General features: G+C 64.7%; 2 protein-coding genes across 6 annotated transcripts in view; one reads left to right on the forward strand and one right to left on the reverse strand.

Annotated features, from left to right (window-relative positions):
* LRP1 (LDL receptor related protein 1) overlaps positions 1-8,046 on the reverse strand; it is a 90,823-nt gene extending 82,777 nt beyond the window's left edge. For all 3 annotated transcript variants that reach the window (XR_009280200.1, XM_058860999.1, XM_058860998.1), the window contains exon 1: positions 7,894-8,046. Coding sequence is in view for 2 of the 3 variants with exons in the window: in XM_058860999.1 (XP_058716982.1) it covers positions 7,894-7,966 (73 nt within the window). In the remaining variant the exon portion in view is untranslated. The remainder of the gene's footprint in view (positions 1-7,893) is intronic.
* A 2,690-nt stretch (positions 8,047-10,736) lies between these two features.
* On the forward strand, positions 10,737-20,438 carry STAT6 (signal transducer and activator of transcription 6). Of its 3 annotated transcripts, none has more exons than XM_058861016.1 (21): positions 10,738-11,002; positions 13,150-13,407; positions 14,162-14,291; positions 14,396-14,534; positions 16,106-16,189; positions 16,275-16,579; positions 16,684-16,809; positions 16,900-17,088; positions 17,160-17,247; positions 17,348-17,470; positions 17,598-17,690; positions 17,835-18,041; positions 18,118-18,212; positions 18,307-18,443; positions 18,543-18,689; positions 18,851-18,920; positions 19,183-19,308; positions 19,395-19,496; positions 19,596-19,661; positions 19,902-20,048; positions 20,124-20,438. In XM_058861016.1, the coding sequence occupies exons 3-21, from the start codon at positions 14,176-14,178 to the stop codon at positions 20,302-20,304; spliced, it is 2,541 nt and encodes an 846-aa protein (XP_058716999.1). In that variant the 5' UTR covers positions 10,738-11,002; positions 13,150-13,407; positions 14,162-14,175; the 3' UTR covers positions 20,305-20,438. The 3 variants fall into 3 exon arrangements, with proteins under 3 accessions (XP_058717001.1, XP_058716999.1, XP_058717000.1); XM_058861017.1 differs by lacking the exon at positions 10,738-11,002 and adding an exon at positions 11,170-12,977; XM_058861018.1 differs by lacking the exon at positions 13,150-13,407 and having other exon boundaries at positions 10,737-11,002.
* The last annotated feature ends 310 nt before the right edge of the window (positions 20,439-20,748 follow it).

The raw sequence follows: 20,748 nt of genomic DNA on the forward strand, positions 1-20,748 counted from the left end.
TAGATTAATAGGCATTTCATCCCGGCAGCTGGGAGGGAGGGAGGGAGGGAGAGGAGGCTGCCGGGGGCTTGGTGGGGCAGGAGGGTCCGTGCTTCCTCCCGCCGGGCCGGGCATCAGCTCGCCAAGGCTTTCAAAGGGCTGGAGCCCGGCCAGAACCATTGGCCTTAATTCATTAGTCAACTCAATTTCGCTGCCTCCGCAAATAAGGACTTTGTCTGGGATGGGGAAACGGAGCAGAGCAGCTATTGTGCCCTGGGAGCGGGCAGAAAGGGCCCTTTGAGAGGACACTCTGCTGGAATAAAAGTCACTTTTATCCCAGAATAATTAGCATGCTCTGAGTACACTAATTATTCCGGCATAAAGGGACTTTTATTCCCAAGCAGTGCAGGCCGTGCGGGGAGTTGCTCTGGATTCAGCTCCACCTGCCCGTGTGAATGCAGCCAGGGATGATCCAGCTGGGATTTGGGATCCTTGGGGTGGCCACACCTGTGGGTCCTCACTGGGGGTCCCACCTCAGCCAGGGCAGGGAACTGTCACCCACCAGGAGAAGCTGGATGCTCTGAGAGGCCGGAGAACAGCAGGAGGGGCACGAGGACATGGAGACCCAGACGTTTTCCAAGCCTCCAAGTCACCTCCTGAGTGACTTGTCACCAGGGTCCCCTGGGGGACCTCAGAGCATCTCCCAGCTCTGGGGAGCACAAGGTCACGGAGCCACCGTCACACGGCGCAATCTCCTGGCGCTTCAAGGTCTCTCCAGGGATAACAACCCCTGGCAACACCCTGGCCCTGCCCTGCTCCTGCCACGCTGTCACCAAGTCCCATCCCAGTCCCCAAAACCAAGCCCAACCAGCCCGCAGGGCACAAATCCAGTCACCCATCGGCTCCCCAGCACAGCGAGCACGTGCTGCTGGTGAGGGCAAAGCTCTGGGGATTCCTTGACAGCACATCCTGGAAAAGCAGGTCCTGCACGGCTTCCAGGTGGCAGCTGCTCCACTGGAAAAACATCCCTGGCATGGTGAAATGTCCCATCTGTCTGTAACTGGTACAAACGGTGGGAGAGGAATTGGCACAGCCGTCCCTGAGCTGATGCTGCGTCCCAGATGCTGCCTGACCCCTTGGCATCTCCAGCGGATGCTCCCGGGGGCTTCCTGCCGGTCAGGGATCCTTCTTTTGCTGGTTTTAACTTCTATATGTTGCAGGAAAAGAAAATTTAGGATTTTATGCAGCCGAAAGGGCGCGGGGCTGGGCAAGGACCGATGGCATCGGAGGAGAGCACGGCGCTGGTGAATTAAGCAGCGCCGGGCTCCAAATCCGCTCTTCCCGGGGGAAAACGCGCTCCAGGCCGGCAGAGGAGAGGCTGAGCAAACCCATCTGGAAGGGCCGGGGGCTGCGGCAGGAAGCGGGGCCTGGGCGTGGGCACCGACCCAAGGATGCGGAGCTGGCCCCGGGGCGGAGGCGCCGGCACAGCCCCGCTCCAGGCGGCGCTGGCCCCGGTGCCCCGCAGCATCCGCCCGGGCGCTGGGAAGGCGGCTGGAGCGGGAAGTATTAAAGCCAAGTGCTTCCTTTTCCAAACAATAAAAAAGCACCGCGACACCCGCCGGGAGGAAACTCTTCACAGCCTTTCCCTGCGCTGGGGGCCGGAGGGGTGCAGCTGACAGAGCCTGGAGAGGACGGGACCACCGTAAGCACCGTGGTTTGGGGTGTCTGTGCCCCCCGGTCAGAGCCCCCGAGTGTCATAAATCACCTGGAGCCGCTCGTCCGGCAGTGACAGAGCCAGGGACAGCCAAGGGGTGCTGACACGGGCAGCAGGGGATGGGAGAGATGCCCCAGCAGAGGCTGGAGCGGGTGGGCACACATTGGCAGCACTCAGGGTGGGCAGAGAAGCGTCCTGCTGCTCCCCAGCAACCAGGGCTTGTGTCCCTGTGCCATCCTTTAGGCCACGAAATTGCAATTCTGAGGAAATCACAGGGAAGCAGAGGCAGGGGACACCGGGAGGGACTCGGTCCTGAGGTGCAGGGCCAGGGGTGCAGACTCTCCTGCACGAGCTGTGGCCATGCTGTTGGCCAGCTGTGACCGCTGGTGGCCCGAATGAGCCACGTGTGACCCAGGAGCACCAGCCCATGCCCACGAACAAAGGGCTGCAGGTAAATGGGTGAGATTGATGCAATTCAAAGCTCTCAGCACATTTCAGTTTTTGCCTGGCAGCCCCCAACAAACAAACCCGGCCACCCCCAGGGAGGCTGGGGCATGGGGGCAGCAGCAGGATGGCTCCAAAAGCCTCCCCCAGCTGGAATCCTCCTTGACTCCGTCACCAAGGGATGGAGGCCAAGCCCTGAGTCCAAGAGCAGTGACTCCTCTCCACCTCCTGCAACTGCAGCCCCTCAATTCAACAGCAGCCCCCACACTCGCCCCGCACCTGCCCAGCTCTGGCACACCTAGGACGTGACCCACAACACCTGCCCATCCTCACCATGGTCTCATTTGGAGAAACAGCATCTGGCAAGTGCCTAATTAGTCCACTCAATTAAAGATGCAACTTGCAACTCAATTAGACTCCCTCCCAGACATCCACAATTCCCACTGCTGCCCCAGTCCATGCGCTCTGGACATCACAGACCTGCTCTCACCTTGCTGACACTCCCCGGAGCCCGGGATGCTCTTCCCATCCCTCCCCTCGGTGTCACTGCAAGCACGGTCCCACCGGAGAAGCTCAGAGCTGCCAGCAAGGTCATTATCCAACAATTCTGCTGCCAACCCCAGGAGCGGTGCTGGGACCGTCTGTGATCCTGCACAGCATCTGCATGACTGCAGCTCCAGCCTGCTCCGTTCCCTGGCTCAGGAAGGACGCTGGAGTCTATATTTAGCCCTAAAAATGGTCAGACCACGTTGGGGAACACAACCTCTCACGATGGAACAACATCCAGAACAGCCTTCACAGCCCACCCTGTGCCTTTATTTCAAAAATAGTCACACAGCAAAGAAAACAACAAGTTTGAGCCGAATTAGAAAATGCTGAAAATATTCGGTGCGGCCGCAGGTCGGGCTGCCCAGAAGCGCTGCGTGGAAAGGGCTGGAGAGTTAAAGTCAACAGCAAAACCTGGGCTGTAAATAGCTCGAGGTGGCTTTGGATTGCAAAATCCCAGGGAGAGGGGAAAAGCATCCCTTGGAAAACAAGCTGCAGCCGGGCAGATGCTCTGTTTGGGAGAGCCTGAGGATGGCAGCGCTGGAGGCAAAACGTCCCCGGGCACTCGGCAAGGCCACGGCACCATCGGCCACCAAGCCCAAGTCCCTGGAGAGGGACGTCCATGGGAACACAGCTGGAGACGCTCTCTGGGAGGTGATGGAGATAAAATTCATCCCAAGCACAAGGAGAGTCCTGTCTGCCTGGAAAAGGCAGGACTGTGGGAAGGAAACAGGCTGATGCATCTGCTGCTCACAGTCCACTCCTGGGGTCAGCACCCACTCCAAGGAGCCCATTCCCAAGCCTGGGACAGCTGGATTCATCCCAGGCACGTCAGTGGAGCCCCATGGCTGGGAGAGCACTCGGCTTGGCAGGCAGCTCTCGCAGAGACTCAGGGCTCTGAGCCCGGCAGGGCTGGGAGGTCTGGGGGTCACAGAGAAAGGATTTATCTGCACCAGGAAAGTGCTTGGAGTGGATCTGGGAACTGAAATCATCTCCATGCCTGGAAGAGGAACCTCTTGCCCCATGACAAAGCCACGGGCTCATCGTTGTGCTGACTCAGCAGGATGTGGCACATCCTGTGTGTCCCCACCTCTCCCGGGCACTCCGCAGCTCCCGAGGGCCCGGCCCTGGCTGGGATTTTGGGAAGCACCTCCCGTGCACCCCCTTGCTGGGCAAAGGACACTTGCAGAACCACTCTGCATCGTTCTGGAGAGGCTCTGTCCAAAAGAACATCCGAGGGCTTGGGAAAGCTCCCCAAAGGCACAGCCAAAGCCCTGGAGTGCCATGGGGGTCACAGACATGGGCACAGCTCCTGCTGCCTCCCAGCACAGCCAAACCCCGGTGTGGACACCACCCCCAGGGGCAGGCAGGGACCCCACGAGCTGTCCCATTCCTCTTGGAGCATCCCAGAGCTCAGGAGATGGTGGCAAGGATCAGAAGCTCCACTTGATAGCTGGAGCAGATCCCTCCTCACCAGGATGAGCCTCACGGGAGGCACCGGGCAGCCACGGGGCAGGCGAGTGCTGGCACAGACCCCAGTGCCCAATGTCCTCATCCTGCCACCACCACCACCACCCCTACAGATGCTACCAGTGCTCCCAGTTTCTACCCAAAGGCCCTCACCCTGCCCACCCTCCATCCCCTCCCCACCTCACTGAGCACTGGGAGGTGACCTGGACATTGTCACAGCCTTGGGGGACAGCCAGGTCCCCCCATGCCCTCCTGGAGGGGAAGGAGCCACGGTCCTTCCCCAAACACCCTCATCCCAGCCAGTGGGAGGATGGATTTTGGGAGCCAACCCTCTGTCCTCAAAGCTTCTTGTGCCACCACCCCATCCCCTCAGCTGACTCCAGGGCTGTTTTCGGGACCCCACCCAGCAGCTGGTTTACGCAGCTTTTCCCTTAATTTGTCTCTGATTTTCCGCTCCAATCCTGCTGTTCCTGTGAGGAGAGAGGAATGCCCGTGCAGCGCAGCAGAGCCTGGACAGCCCCATCGGGCAACCACGGGTCAGGCATGGGCTGGGGGCAAAGAGGAACCATGGAACGCCAGCTGGAGCCTCCAGAGGAGGATGCTCCAGGAACCAGGGCCTTGGAGGCACAGGGAGGACCTGGGTGGTTTTGCTCCCCATCATCCCAACCCGTACTTAACACTGGAGGAAAAGCATCACCAGCTGGAGCAGCCCCCGCTCCTTCCCAGTTCGCAGGCTCCCCCGGAGCACATGGAAGCAGCAGGGAGAGAACACGAGGAGCGAGTGGTGGGGCTGAGACACCGAAGGCGAGGGGGCTGCCACAGCTGCTCCCACCCCCGCGCCGCCCACTGCGCCTCAGGAGCTTCAGAAGCGGCGAGGAGGCAACGCCTCGGCTTCACCCCAAACCTGGCACCGCTGCCAGGGATGCTCCAGCGCTGCCCCATCCTCTCGACGTCACAGACGGGGAGCACGTGGGATGGGGGCCAGAGCCCGGCCTCTCACCGGACACCACAGCGGCTCCAGGCACCTCTCACACCCACGGGGCTACTGGAGCCCCAAGTGTCCTGCTGGGATGCTCCACACAGGAATGCCGGACACCCCTCTGGACACGGCACGGAGGAACCCCCAGCCATTGCCCAGGGACAGCCCCTCCAGCAGCTCCTTCTCCTCCCAGCACCCCAAACCTCCACTCTTCACCTCCACTGAACCCAGCGCAGCTCCTGGCGTGTCCGTGCACGCTTAGGGAAGCAGCCTGTGCACACCCACACGTGTGCACACACACGGCAACACACGGAAAAACACCTGGGAACACACAGGTATGCTTGGGAACACCTGGGAACACACAGGGGCACGCACAGGCACACAACAGGACAGGCCAGACCACCAAGGTGGCAAGAGGGAAGTGCTGCACCAAAATAACCCAAGTCACCCTTAACCACAGGTATTTCCAAAACAGGAGCAGAGTGATCCCTGCCTGCCCTGACTCCACTCCTGGGGCTCTGCCACCACAGGGCCCAGGGATGCCCCACATCACACCGGGAAGCGGTGAAGGACCGGGCAGACAGGAGCTGCACACCGGTGCCCTTTGCTCCCCATGGAAGAGCTTCCTCCCAGCTCACGGCTGGACTTTGTCCTCCTCTTCTCCAGGAACAAGCAAAGAGCTCCCAGAGCTGCAAAGAGAGGCAGTGAGTGTGAGGAATCGGCTCTCCAGACAAGGATGGGGACCTGTACCCTGCTCTCAATGACATCCTGGCCTCTCCCAGAGCCCCAGCTGGCTACATCAGGGAAACCAGAGCCCAGCTAGGGCCATCAGGGTTGAGGTACCGGCTCAGGTGGCACCTTGGTGGCACATTCTGCCTCCTAAGCAGCCCAACCACATGGTTGCAGGGCCTCCACATCCGCCACATGCCTCTACATCCTCCCACCCACAGGTTCACGCAGCTCCCAGCACCCCGAGGTGCTGGAACAGCACCTTGTCCCCATCACAAAGGGGAGCCCCTCGGGAGGGGGACATGCACCAGGAGGGAGGGGTGTCTCTGACCCACTCCAGCTCCTGGGATGTGGAGAAGAGGATGGAGGAACTTCCCTCCAGCTCATCATCTTTCCGCAGCCTCGTTTCCAAAGGCAACGCAGCTTATGCAATGAGCGATGCCTCCCTTCCGCCCCCACCAACTTCTGGATCCGCCGGCTGCTCCGAGCCACCTCCGAGCGGGGATGATGCCTCGGGTCCCTGGAGGGGTGACCCCAGAGGCCTCAGCTCTTGGCCACCTGCACCGCTGAGCTCACCAGGCGGGTGCCAGCGGCTCAATCAGCCCTGCAGGTGCCACCGAGGGGGGGCTGCAGGGTGCCCTGAGCGGCTCCGCTCCTGTCACCTCCCTCCAAGGGACACAGATCAAGCGTCCGCACCCCCAGTAGGGTGAGGAGGGGCTGGAGGATGGAAACCGCAAGCTCCGGCCTCCTGCAGCCCCAGACATGAATCTGGGGCAGGGATCTGGCGTTTGCCCAAACCTCCTTCTCCTCCTCCATCCCTCTGACCCAGCGACGGGTCATCTACTGCCACGACACCAAATCCCTTCTCCCGCTTTCCTCCAAGGTGGGCAAAGGAAATGGGACAGAAAAATTTCCCTCCAAAAAAAAAAAAAACAAAAACCCCACAAAACCTCTCGTTCATCCATCATTCTGGCCTCTCATTTCTCCAGGCCATTCCCATGCGGACAGAGGGGAATCCGTCACAGGAAAGCCGAGGACCCCCCCCGCAATTTCCCTGCTTTTGAAGGGAAAAACAGCCCTGCGCGTCCAAGCGTTGCGAGGAACTTCGCCACGGCCGCCGGTTCCCGGCTGGATCTGCTGCCAGCGCGGAGCACGGGCGCTGCCAAGAGTGGCCCCTCGCACATTCCCAGCCTGGCCATGGAGCTGACGAGCTCAAGTATTTACTGAATAGATCAATAAGGGCCGGGAACGCGACGTGCACGGCTTGGGAACGAGCGCCTGGCAAGGAGCTGGATGGACCGATGGGGGGGGAGGATGGACAAACGGACAGACGGACAGGGGGACGGACAGCCCGCTCGCTGGATAAACACATTCCCAGTGCCACCAGGCCCGGTCACAGCCAAACTCCGCAGCCGGGCGTCGCGGCTCCGGGAGAAGCAGCCCCGGTTATGCAAGAGCGGGAGCGTGGGGCGAGGCCGGGCTGTCACGGGCACCCCGGGGACCGGTGGGACCTTGGCCCCGGCCACCCCCGGGACACCGGGACCCCCGGCCCTGGCTCCCGCAGCGGTGCTGAGCTCCAACTTTTCTGCTTGGCTGAGGGGAAAACTTTGGATTCCAGAGGAAAATGGGATGGAAGGCGGGTGGGAGCCACGGGAACGGGCAGAGAGGAGAAAGCGGGGAGCGCCAGCGAGCGGCCCCCGCGGCTGCCGGGGGGACGGGGCGGGAGACGCACCGTGCGCTGCGGAGGGGTGCGGGGAGAACGCGCCTCCCCAGCCCGGCCCGCTGCCTCCCGGTCCCTCCGGTGTCCCCACGGCGCGGCGGGGCCGGGCTGCGCTCGCTCTGCTTTGTCACAGCGGCGGCGGCGGCGGCGCGGGGGGGACGCGCGGCGCCCCCCGCCCCCTCCCCGGCCCGGCCGAGCCCCGCGCCACCGACAGCGGCTGCGGGGCCTCCCCCTCCCCGCCGGTGTCCCCCCCCCCCCCCTCCCCGCCGGTATCGCCCGGCGGGGGTCCGGCCCCGCCGCCCCCCGACTCACCTTCGAGGGCGCGGGCGGCGGGCGCGGCCAGCAGGGCCAGGAGGCTCCCGGCGAGGGCCAGCAGCGGCCCCATGCCGGCGGCTCGGCGGCGGCTCCTCACGCCGTGCTGCCCGTGGGGCGGCGCGTCCCGGGCCCGCGCACCGACATCCGCGGGGGGCGGGCGGGGGCGGGCCGGCGGCCGGGCCGGGCCGGGCCGGGGGGCGGGCGGACCCTCCGGGCTGGGCGGCGGCGGCGAGGCCGGGGGGCGGCGGGGGATGGGGAGGGGGGGGGTCTGCGCGCGCCGCCGCCGCGGCGGAGGGAGGGCGGTGAATGGGGGGGGGGGGGGGGGATGGAGCGCGCGCCGCCGCCCGCCTGACGTCACCGGGCTCGAGCCGCCGCCGCCGCCGCCGAGGACGGGAACGGGCGGGGGGGGGGGGGGGGGGCGGGGGGGACACGCGCGTGGCGTTGGGGGGGGGTCCCTACGCGCATGCGCGTGCTGAGCCGGGGCTGCGCCCCCCGGTGGGTGTGGGTAGGGACAGGGTCCGGGCAGGGGTCCGGTATCGGTCTCGGTATCGGTGTCGGTATGGTCCGGGCAGGGGTCCCGTGTCGGTCTCGATATGGTACGGGCAGGGGTCCGGTGTCGGTATCAGTGTCCCTATGGTACAGGCGGAGATCCGGTAGGAGTCTCGGTGTCAGTATGGTCCAGAATCCGGTGCCGGTGTCGGAGTCGGTATCGGTGTCGGTATGGTACGAGCAGGGGGCCGGGGCCGTGGCCGGATCCGGGGCCGGGGCGGGCGCCGGGGCCGGGGCCGGTGTGATACGGGCAGGGAGCCGGTGTGATACGGGCAGGGAGCCGGTGTGATACGGGCACGGAGCCGGTGTGATACGGGCACGGAGCCGGTGTGATACGGGCACGGAGCCGGTGTGATCCAGGTCCAGCGCTGCGGCTCCCGTGGCCACACGCGGTGCCGGCCCGCGATGCCGCTCCAGCCCCCGGCCAGTTCCCGCTCTGTTGGCCCCCGTTCCCCACCGGAGGCCCAGCTCCCCTCTACCTGCACACGGTACCGGCTGCGGGACAGAGACGGACGAGGCAGCAGGACCCTCATCATCCCCAAGGGCAGCGGGACCCTCGCCGTCCTCTCAGGGCTGCAGGACTCTCACTGTCCCCCAGGGCAGTGGGCCCTTCACCATCCCCAAAGGCAACAGGAGCCTCGCCATTCTCCCAGGACGGCAAAACCATCACCGCCCCCAAGGGCGGCGGGACCCTGACCGTTCCCCCAGGGCAGCAGGACCCTCACTGTGTCCGAGAGTAGTGGGACCCTCAGTGTCCCCCCAGGGCAGGGGGTCCCTCGTCACCCCCCAGTGCACAGGACCCTCGCTGTCCCACCAGCCGTCCTTGCGGGGGCTACAGGAGTGGGGCTCAGGGCCGGGGGGCCAGAAGAGCAGACCCCCATCATGGGGGTCCCGGTATCCGCAAGGCCGGCCATCACTCACCCAACTCCGGCTTTGACTGAGAACCGTGACGTCAGAGCCAGAACCGTGACGTCACCCACGGGCCATTCCGCTGCCTGCGGGGGCCCGGGGCCGAGGAGGGAGATGGGCAACGGTGCCGGCCCCGTCATCAGGCACCGTGCGACCCCTCGGCGTGATGTCATATGTTTTTTTAATTATGTCACGCGCCTGTTCCGCCCCACCCCGGCCGCAGGCAGCTGCGGGGGGAGGTGGGTGATTCAGGCTGCTGCGGCGCCAGATGTTCGGGAGAAGGTCCAGATGTTCTCGGGACGCCGCCCCTGCAGAAGCGCCGGGGTGGCAAAAAGCGCGGTGTAACCCGGTGGGCTGGAGGGGTTCTGGGGCCGGCTCTGTACCCCCCATTCCCCCAGAGCTCCCAGACGTCCCACACGACCCGGGGAGCGGGTGCGATTCTGATTCCTACCACGCGTGGGTCCCGGCCACCCTCCAGAGCCCCATTCCTACTCTACCGTTCTGCACGGGGACGTGGGGAGGTCGGGAAGCCCCTTCCCAGTCCCAAACAGCCCCGGCCGCTGTCCGCCCTCCCGGGATGTCCCGGTGCGCAGCGGGCGAGCCGCTCTCACGGGGCCCCTGGGCGCGTTTGATGCTCGAAATGGCAGCACGGAGAGTTCGCTGGCCCCACGGCGGGAGGAGCCGGGTGGAACGCAGGGACCCCGCGGCCCTGCCCCAGCCCCGGTACCGCATCCCCAGCCCTGGCAGCACCGGCCTCGCATCCCCCGGTTGGTCCCGGGATGGCACCGGCGGTGCGGCAGCGCCCCCTGACGGCCCCGGCGTAGCCCTGCCCGGTGCTGCCCCTCCGCTCCGGTGGGCGCGGGGGTCGGAGCGGCCGGAGGAGCGCCCCGAGGGCGGGACGGGTACCTCGTGCAGCAGCAAGCCCCCCCAAGCACCGAGCACCCCTTTTCAGTGCCCCCGCTGCCGTCCTCGGCTCGGTACCGGAGGGCGCGAGCAGAGGCGGGCACAGCCCGGGACCAGCCGGACCGCCGGACGGGGACCGGGATTCAAACAGCGCGGTGAAGGTGCAACCCGGCACCAACCGCCCGGCCCGGTGCACCCGGGAACGGCGGGGCCACGGAACCGGGGCTGCCCCGGTGCGAGAGCAGCCGCGGGAATGGGTGGGGGGCACCCACGGGGATGGGCGGGGGGCTTGGAAGGGCAGCAAAGAGGGACCTGATCAGCGCAGGAGCAGGGTCAGGAGCGGGTGTCACAGATGGGGCGGGGGGACACGCGTGGGTGCGAGCAGTGGGTGGGTGGGGGCTGAATGGGGCAGATGTGCGGTCACGAGTGGGATATGGGGTAAGAGTGCGGTCATGATAGGGGACAGGAGTGGGGAGATACGGAACTCGAGTGGGGTCACGAGTGGGTGAGGGTGGGTGCCGCAGCCCCTCGGAGGGGACGTGCGGGGGTCCCGGGTCCTGCCGAGGCTGGTCCCGTTCCCGGTGCCCTCCCATCCCTCGGCTCGCGCGTCTCCTCCCTCTTCCTGCGCTCGGCGCTTCCCGGTGGAGCGGGGCCGCCGTGGGGACCGGGCGCGCCCGACGCCTCTATGGAGTGAACGAGGGCCCGCGGGGACCGGCCGCCCCCCGCCCGCGGCTGCTCTCGCCAGGTAACGGGGGACGGGACCGGGGACTCTGCCGCTGCTTGGCACCTCCCGCTCCGGCCAGGAACTCGCGCAGGGGCACCGAGCTGGGAGCCAGGGGGGGCCGGGGCTCTGCGGGGCATCCCAGGAGCGGGAGCTGCCCGGGGCTGGGGGGCTGGGGGGGGCACGTGTGATGTGTGACAGGCTGAGCCGGGCCTCTGAGGGGGAGCGGAGCGACTGACAGCACCTCAGGGGGGTGTTTGGGGATGAGGAAGGGGCTCCGGGACCGGTGGCGCCGAGGCTGCATCGGCCGCCCAAGTGGGAACGCAGCCACGCTCGACCCGGAGCCCAGAGCACCCGCTGCTGGGTGGGTGCAGAGGATGGCACCCAGCTCTCCTGGCACCCCACTGTCCTGGCATGGTGCTGTTTGGAGACGGGGGGTGCGTGGGGGCCAAGGAAGACCCCTTCCCCCGTCCCACCGGTGGAGCCGGACAGCGAATTCCTGGGACGGGAGCGGCACCGAATCCAGCCCGGGCTCCACGAGCCGTGAGTCACTCTGGGCTGGGTCGTCCGGGAAGGCCCCGCTCCCCTTCCTACGCACCAGAAGAACTTTCACTCCCCCAGCGGTCAGCAGTGGGCAGCCCCCCAGAACCCCCCCCCCCAAAATCTGTGTGTCCTCCGCGTGGCACTGTCACAGTGTCCCACAGTGTCCTGTGTTCTGGCCCCGGCCGGAGAACTGGCAGCAGTGGCGTCCCCAGCATCCCGGGGAAACCGAGGCACGCTGAAGGGCAGCGATATCCCTCGGGCTCTTCCCGGCGAGGGCAGAGTCAGAGAGAAGTCCGGGTTTCCACAGCATTTGGAAAACCTCGGAGCGTGTGTCCGTGAGAAAGCCCCGGAGGATCTGGCGGCACAGGGAGCGTGCTCTGAGGTGCCCCTCAGGATGAGGAGGGTGCAGAGGGACCCACCTGAGCCGGGCTGGGGTCCGTCCCCCCGACACAGCCCACTCCCGAGGGTGGGGGGCTGCGGCTGGCCGCCAGGAAGGGCTGGTGGTTAATGAGTAACATCCGTGGGATTTACGGCACCTCGGGACAGGGAAGGGGACGGGGAATGTACGGCGGCTCCAGCTCGGGGACAAGGTTTCTTTTTGCAGTAAGACAGCACAAAGACTATGCTGAGTTTGGGGGTCCCTGAGCCCCCTCCCGTGCTTGGGCTCCTCCTGAGCCACCTTCTCGCACGGGACACCCCAGGAGGGTGGAGAAGGAAGCGAAAGTGGCTGCATCGAGGGGTTTGGGGACGGGGAGCGGATGGGGGGCGGCTGCTCCCCCTCCCCGGGTGCCGTATCCTGCCCCGTGTCGAGCCGGTTTCCACAGCGCAGCTGTGTCCCTGCCACCTCGGCTTCCCTGAGTGACCTGGAGGAGGGTCCCCATGGGATATTGTCCCCAGGAGGGAACTGGGAAAAGCTCTTCTGCGGGAGAAGAAGAGGTAAACGTTGAAATTAGGATGGGAAGGATTCAGGGCACGGCTGGGCTGAAGGAAGTGCTGTGACCGATGCCAGGAGGGGACATTATGTTCCCCCTCGAGCTCCTCCTGGGCTGTGGGAGGAGAGAGCAGAGCAGCTTGTCCTGCAGACTCTCAGCAGATCCAGGCATGCCTGGCTTAAGGCTTACACTCCAGGTTGGCGCTTCCAGCCAGCAGCTGCCTCCCAGGGCTGAGCAGAAATACAGGTTTAATGGGGCAGGAGGATGGGGATTAACCTCGAGGGTGGCAAAAGGAAAGGCTGTTTTTCCCCTCCTGCCAAAATCCCACTGGGACTGTGGGGAAAAGCCCGGCAGCATTCCCAGAATTGCTGTGCGCGTTTCCCACCGGCCACTGATCCATCCCTCCGAGTAACCTCATCCCCCGGGCCGCTCACTGCGGTGAATCCCCGGGATCTGTTTGCTCCGGGCAGCGTGGAGTCGAAAGCAAAAGCATTTCTGGAAGGCGTCAGCCCGCAGCCAGCACGGTTGGTCCCTCACGGGGATGGCACACGGGGCTCCGTGAGGCCCGGTGACCCCCGAGGGCCGCACCGCCGCCAGCCCGCGGTGCTCCCGCTGCCGTGCTCGGGGCAGGCCGCAGGCGTTTGTTTGCTCCGGCTGCGACGTTGCCCAGTGACGCTGGCTTCCTTCCCCTCGCAGGGTTCTCCGAGTCTCTCAGCTCCACCTCCGCCCTGCGCCTTCGGCGGCTCCGCGCGGCCCAGGCCCGTGGGGACCGCGCTGCCCGCGGGGGCTCGGGCCGTGCCGCGGCTCCGCGCCCGCCCGTTCGCCTCAGGGCCCTGAGGGCCAGGCCTGGGGGTCCCGCCGCTGCCCCGGCCCCTCGGCTGGGCCGTCAGACGCCGGGATCCGCCGCGGGATCGGGCCTTGGCCCCGGGCGGGGCCGGCGGAACCGGCAGCGAGGTGTGTCTGCCCGGGGACCCCCCTGGCCGGCCGGGCCCGCGGGGCTGCGGCGGGGCCGGAGGGTGCGGGCGAGGCGGGAGGAAGGGCGGGAGGTGTCGGGAAGAGGCGCGGGCGATGCTGAGGGGACGGGGTGGGAATGTTGGGGTTCCACCGCCCGCCTTGGGGTGCGGTGGGGCTGTGAGCCCCCAGCCCGGGCATTCCGGGTGGAGTTCCCTGTCTAGCACCTCATCCCAGTCCTCTTCTTGCTTTTCCTGATCTCTGGAGTCCACTGAGCGTGAGGGGCGGCTGGGGAAGGGGCCCTTCTTGTGGGGAACACCTGAGGAAGTTCAGCCAAGCCACTTCACTGGGATCACCTCGGTGGAACAAGCTCACCAAGCTCGGGGGAGTTCACACTTGGGGGCTCCACGCTCTTCCAGCTCTTCCAGCTCTCCTGTGCCACCTCCAGCAGCTCTTGCCCATCCCTTAGTGTGTCCACAAGGCAGAAGGAGCAGGGATTCCCCAGAGATGCAGGAAACTGAGGCACAAGTGTGCTGCCAGCCCATCCAGGATTGCCCAAGAGGCTGATCCTGGATCAAGTTTCCCACTCCTCCTCCCCAGCAGCCCCAGCCCGGTGAAGCAGCAGGTTCAGATGCAGAAGGAGAAGCAGCATCTCTCACCCCCTCCCTGAGGGGCACTCAGCCCTCGACCCCCCCAGGGCTGGGCTGGGGACTGCTGGAGTGGCCCTGTCCCCATCCCCTCGCCTGTTTGTCCACAGGTGACTGTCCCAAGATGTCCCTCTGGAACCTGGTGTCCCACATGCCACCAGAGGAGTTCAGCAGCCTCTCCGCCGAGTTTCCCCGGAGTCTGCGCTGTCTCCTGGCCGAGTGGCTGGAGAACCAGCCCTGGTGAGTCTCCTGGGACCCTTCCTCCCTGGAGCAGCACAGGGCTGGGGGTCACACGGGGGAGAGCAGGGATCCATGCCCATTCTCCCCATTTTTCCCCTCTCCAGGGAGTTCATCAATGGCTCAGACGCCTTCTGCAGCAGCATGGCCAGCAGGCTGCTCTCGGCCATGCTGGAGAAGCTCCGCAGCACTGCCGGCAGCGATGGGCAGCAGAGCCAGATCCTGCAGCAAGTCAGCAGCATCGAGGTGTGCAGGGACCCTGGGGCTGGGTCACACTGGGATTAAAGCCAGCTCCTGGGAAAACTTGATTCTTTTATGCTGGAAGGGCTCGATGCCTTATGACGGTCCCTGTGTGACACCCATTTCCAGGCTTGTGAGCAATGAGCAGACTCAGAGATTGGGTTTTTGGGGTGTTCCACAGGACAGAGGGGGTTTGTTTGCATTCCAGGGCTGACCTGGGTTCTGCAGTCCAGTGACTCACAGGAGCTGCTACATCTTCCCTGAAATGATCCTGTGGGGACCCTCCTGATCCCCTCAGCCCCCAGGGCCCCACTGGCCCCCAGCTGTTGGCACCTGGGGAACATCCGTCTCACCAGATGTTCCCCATTTTCTGCTCATGTATTTGATTTTTCCTTCCTCCATGCTGTGTGGGGCTGCGTTTCCTCCTGGTCTGAGCTTTGGGGTTCATTTTTGGGGCTTTCTCTTATCAAGGCTGTTGGAATTGCTCTGTCCCTTTCCCAACCCTCTGATTTATCCCCTCTGGCCAGCAGAGCTCAGAGTTCCAGGGCTGAGCAGGGCTCAATCCCAGACCCCATTCTGGTTGAAAACTCTGCTTATTTGGTAACAGACCTTCTAAATATCCAACATTTGGGAAGGGATCAGCTTTAGTCACAACTTTCTGGGGAGCAGGGTGGCTTTCCAAAACAAGACTGTTGCTTTTTGCTGTAGGAAACAAGCAGATGTTTCAGCTTAGGGATTTTTTTATTATTTAAAATGTTGAAGCAGAGCAGCCCTCCTGTGTTCCCTCCTCCCTTCATCCCTCATGCCAGAACACCAAATCTTCATTCCCCCATTCCCAGCCAGGCTGTTCCCTGCTCTTGGTGCTGCTATGGGCAGTGAGAGCAAGGTGGCCCCCAGGATGGGCAACCACAGGGCTGGGGCTGCAAGTGGGAGCCAAATCTGGGCCTCTCATCCCCTGAATCCCACATTTTCCCTGGAAGAGCCCATGGGGCTACCAGTGCTGCATCCAGACCCCCGCACTGGAGCTCCCACCGGCACAGGAACCCACCAAGCACGTCATCAGCCATTCCCCCATCGTGTTTCTGCTGCTGTTTTGGGAAGTAGCTAATTTGGGAAATGCGTGAAGGCCGGAGGAGCTGGCACGGGACACGAGAGCTGGAGCCAGCAGGGGAATTCCTCTCCTTGTTTTCAGTGGAAAGCATTGATCCACCCAGGGCAGCTGGGAGAGTCTCCCCCAGGTGTCAGGCTGGAGGCTGGAAGAAATGCTCACAGGAATGGAGAATTCCTTTTGATTTGGAATTTATTTTTTTTTTCAATTTGAAGTTGATTCTTCTACTTTTTACACAAAAAAAACTGAGTTGGAGACAATGATCCTGATGTTCCCTCCAACTCCAGATATTCCATGATCCTTTGCACCATTTGAAATGGTTTTAAAGCTGGTAATCAGTTCTGTGGTGGTTGTGGAACCCCTGAATTGCCTTGGCTGGGTGTTGTGGGAAGGGGCTGGGGTGGGAGGGGTCCAGGAACAGGGGGCACATGTCCTGTCCCCCTGACACCCCCCGTTTGTGTCCCCCCAGAACACCTTCCGTCGGGACCCTCTGCGGCTGGTGGCCGTCGTGAGAGCCGTCCTGGAGGGTGAGAAGGCGGCCGTGCTCAAACGGGTGGGTGCTCCCTGCCCCCCTCCCGGGCACCCCGAGGTGCAGGACTGGCTGCAGCCCCCGCTGACCCTGCTCTGCCCTGCCCCAGGACCACCACCTGCCCCTCAGCTTCCACCGGCGGCAGGAGGAGCTGAAGTTCAGCCTGGGGCTGCAGCGGCTGCAGCACCGAGTCCGTGAGATCCAGGCGCTCTGCGACGAGGGGCCAGGGCGGGACGGGGCCGTGCAGGGCCCCATGGCCCCCAGGGAACTGCCCACCCTCATCCTGGAGGCTGTGAAGGAGCTGGAGGCGGCCAAACAGCAGGTGCTGAAGAGGATCCAGATCTGGAAGAGACAACAGCAGCTGGCAGGGAACGGGGCCATCTTTGAGGAGAATCTGGCACCGCTGCAGAAGAGGTGAGAGGGCAAAAGGCAGGGTTGGGGGACCCTGAGCAACCTCCTGCTCCCCAAGGGGCTCCAGGTGAGTGATGGTGGGGTACTGAGGGTCCCCCTTTCCCCAGGTGCGAGAACCTGGTCGAGGTTTACTTCCAGCTGCAGAAGCAGGTGATGGCAATGAGCACCGAGCCTGAGCTGCTGCCGCGGCTCCTGGAGCGCCTCAACGAGGTGTTGTCCAGCCTGGTCAAGAGGTAACAGGCTAAGGTGGCCAGGGGTTGAGGTGGGTCTGCAGGGGCTGGTGGCAGAGCTGCCAAGTGCCATGGTGTCCCTTTGTCCCTCAGCTCCTTCCTGGTGGAGAAGCAGCCCCCACAGGTGCTGAAGACCCAGACCAAGTTCCAGGCAAACGTCCGGTTCCTGCTGGGCCCGCGGCTGCTGAAGGCAGCGCCCAAGCCCTACGTGGTGAGGGCTGACATGGTGACAGAGAAGCAGGCACGGGAGCTGGAGCTCAGCAACTACAGCAACACCCTCAGGTGAGCAGTGGGTGTGGGGGCAGGGGGGCTTCCCCACTGCTGCTCCTCCCCTGACCCCCTCCTCTGCCCAGTGAGAGCACGGGGGAGATCGTGCACAACACGGTGGCCCTGGAGACCAACCCCACCAGTGGGACCTGCTGCGCCAACTTCAAGAACGTCGTAAGTGCCAGCAGTGAGGGGCTGGGCTGGGGGCTGTGCTGGGGGCTCCGTTGGGTTTTTGGGGATCCCGAGGCTGGGGATGCTCAGCTCTCCCTCCCAGCTGCTGAAGAAGATCAAGCGCTGTGAGCGGAAGGGCTCTGAGTCGGTGACAGAGGAGAAATGCGCCGTCCTGTTCAGCACCAACGTCACCTTGACCCCCAGCAACGTCTCCATCCACCTCCAGGTACCAGCTCCTCTGCCATGGGATGGGGCTGGATGTGCTGAGCCTTCCCCTGTGGGGCACCTGTGCTGCGCTGGGACAGTCCCAGGGTGGCCACCACGCTTGGCTCAGGGCCACTCTCTGCCCTTAGGTCCTGTCTCTGCCCATCGTGGTCATCGTCCACGGGAACCAGGACAACAACGCCAAAGCCACTGTGCTGTGGGACAACGCCTTCTCCGACATTGTGAGTGCCATGAGCTGGAGGGAAAGAGCTGGAACCTGGGGTTCACCGTGCTCTGGAGAGGGGAGAACAGTGCAGGTGGGAGGAAGAGCCCAGGGCTGGAACAAAGTGGGCATCCTGTCCTCATGACCCCCTGCCTGGCCACAGGAGCGGGTGCCCTTCGTGGTGGCCGATCGAGTGCCCTGGGACAAGATGTGTGACACCCTGAACCTGAAGTTCATGGCAGAGGTGCAGACCACCAAAGGGCTCCTCAAGGAGCACTACTTCTTCCTGGCCCAGAAGATCTTCAATGATCACAGCGCCAGCCCTGAGGACTTCCAGGGCCGCCAGGTCTCCTGGGCCCAGTTCAACAAGGTGACTGGGAGGGCTGGCCAGGGTGGTCAGGGGCCAGTGTGGCCATGGGGAGCCTCATGGCCTCTCTCTGCCTCAGGAGATCCTCCCTGGCCGGGGATTCACCTTCTGGCAGTGGTTTGATGGAGTTTTGGACCTCACCAAGAGATGCCTCAAAAGTTACTGGTCAGACAGGTGGGTGCCCTGGAGCTGGGCTTTGGGGGTTCTGATCCCACCCCACTGCCCTGGGTGGTCCTGATCCCACTTCCCCACCTCTGCACCCCTCCAGGCTCATCATGGGTTTCATCAGTAAGCAATACGTGTGCAAGCTGCTGAGCATGGAGCCGGACGGGACCTTCCTGCTCCGCTTCAGCGACTCCGAGATCGGGGGCGTCACCATCGCTTACGTCATCCGGGGCAAGGACGGTGAGACGGGGTCAGGTGCCGTGCAGGGGGGCTCCTCACTGCCAGGGGATGGTACAGGAGCCACCACTGGAATCCAGTGATGTGTCTCTCCTCGCTCAGGCTCCAGCCAGGTGGAAAACATCCAGCCCTTCTCTGCCAAGGACCTGTCCATCCGCTGCCTCGGCGACCGGATCCGGGACCTGGGGCAGCTCCGTAACCTGTACCCCAACATCCCCAAGGACCAGGCATTTGGGAGTCACTACAACAGTGAGTGGGGAGGGCTGGGATGGGCCCTGGGCTGCCCCTCTGCACCCCTGCAATGCTGTGGGGGGAGGTCTTTGGTTTGCAGGGGCAACTGGGGCTGGCAAAGATGGTTGGCAGGGCATGGTGGGGATGGTGGCTCATGGATGCTTCTCCTCCCTGAGCAGAAGAGCAGACAGGCAAGGACGGCCGGGGCTATGTCTCCACTGCCATCAAGATGACTGTGGAAAGAGAAAGGTGGGTGCGAGGTCTTGTGCTGGAGGTGTGTGCACATGAGCCAGGGTTTGCACAGACCCCTGGCTGGCCTGAGCATCCCCTGGGCATGGAAATCCCTGACTGGGAAAAACAGAGCTGTGCTGGTGAGCGAAGAGCCCCCGGTGGGCCCAAAGTTGCACTGAGGCACGTGTGTGCACCTCCTACCCTCCCCTGAGACCAGTGGCACATATTCCCCTTCAGAGCCTGGACTGGCAGTGCTGATGGGGACCATGTGCTCTTGCAGGGACCAGCAGCCTCCAAGCGCCGTGGGGGCCCCTCCCGAGGCTCCCCAGGCACCGATGTTCAACCTGCCCGTGCTGCAGCACGAGCTGCGCCCTGAGAGCATGCAGCCACTGCTGGCCCCCATCTGGTGAGTGCCCTGCTGTGGGGCGTGGGGTGGGGGCTGTGGCAGAGCACCCCCCCCTCAATCTGACCCTCTCTGTGTGTGCTCTGCAGCCCCCCCACTCCGTTCTGCCCCCAGCCCATCCCCACAGGCTACCCCACTGTTGAGAGCAATATCATGATGGTCCCCAACAGGCTCACCTCCCCGTTCCACAGGTAGGAGCAGGGCAGGGTGGGGTGCAGGGTGGACACCCCTCCACCCCCCAGCAGGGTCGGGGGTGTTCCCCCCTCTCTGAGTGCTCCTGCTCCCCACAGCCCATCACCGATGGTCTCGCCTCCCTCGCTGTCCCACTGCCAGGACCCTGCCTTCAGGCCCCCCGGGTAAGACCTGGCACACAGGTGGATGGGGGGGACACCCTGCCCTGCCCCCCTTTCCCTCCCCCCAACCCTGGGCTGGCACACCTGGAGTGACCATCCCCAGCTGACCAGTGCTCCCAGTGCCCTGTGCTCCCAGTTGGAGCTCCCCCACCAGCCCCCCACAAACCAAGCAGTGCCTTCCCAATGCCTCGGAGCTGGTTTGTGCCCTGGGGGCAGGGTCTACACCGTTCCTTGCCCCCCCAGACCCTTCATGCCCAACCAGTACATGGCTGGGGAGGTCTCGCAGCTGCTGCCCGCGGGTCCCTCCGCGGAGCCGCAGGACGAGGAGATGCCCGAGCTGCCCCCGTTCCAGGCCGTGGAGGATGCCTCGCTGCAGAGCCCCCCGCGGTGGTAAGCACGGGGAGGGGTCAGCAGGGGAAAGCCCCTCCCAGTCCCCCCCGGTCACCCTGCTGCCTCTGTCCCCAGGATGTCACCCGGCATGGAGCAGTCATCAGCCTCGGAGTTGGAGCAGCTCCTGCAGGAGGTGCCCCTGTTGCCCCCCTTCGCGCCCCTCCCGCAGCACAGCGGGTACCCCAATTCCAGCCTGTCCTCCTGGGGGCTGGGGGAGGCGCGGTGGGATGACAGCATCCGGCCGGGACACGCGTGAGGGGGCTGCTGGGGGGGAGCATCGGACTGGGACCCCCCCCTCCCCACTCCCTCCCAGCCTTGCCTGGGTTCATGGACTTGATACGACTCCTGCAGGGATGGAAACTCCAGCTGGGAAAGGCGGGGTTGGGGGGATTTGGGGTAACCCCCGCCCCCCCCCACACACTCCGTGCATTGCTGCCCGCCCCCGCCGCTGCCGGGGGTCCGCGGGTGAGGGGGTGCAGGCACAGGGGCCCCGTCCTGCGTGGGGGGCACCGGCAGCCGCAGGCGGTGCCCCCGGCCCACGCCGCCGGGATGAGTCACCGCGGGGGCGGGAGGCGGCAGCGCGAACGGCGCCGGGGCGGAGGTGCCAGCCCGGTGCCCGGCGGGGGGACACCGGGACCCCCATGGAGGGGGACCCGGTCCCCGCGCACCCCCGCAGTCAGCGCTTGCTTTGGGGTTTTGA

This window comes from Poecile atricapillus, chromosome 35 (assembly GCF_030490865.1).
Source record: "Poecile atricapillus isolate bPoeAtr1 chromosome 35, bPoeAtr1.hap1, whole genome shotgun sequence".
Taxonomy (NCBI): Eukaryota; Metazoa; Chordata; class Aves; order Passeriformes; family Paridae; genus Poecile; species Poecile atricapillus.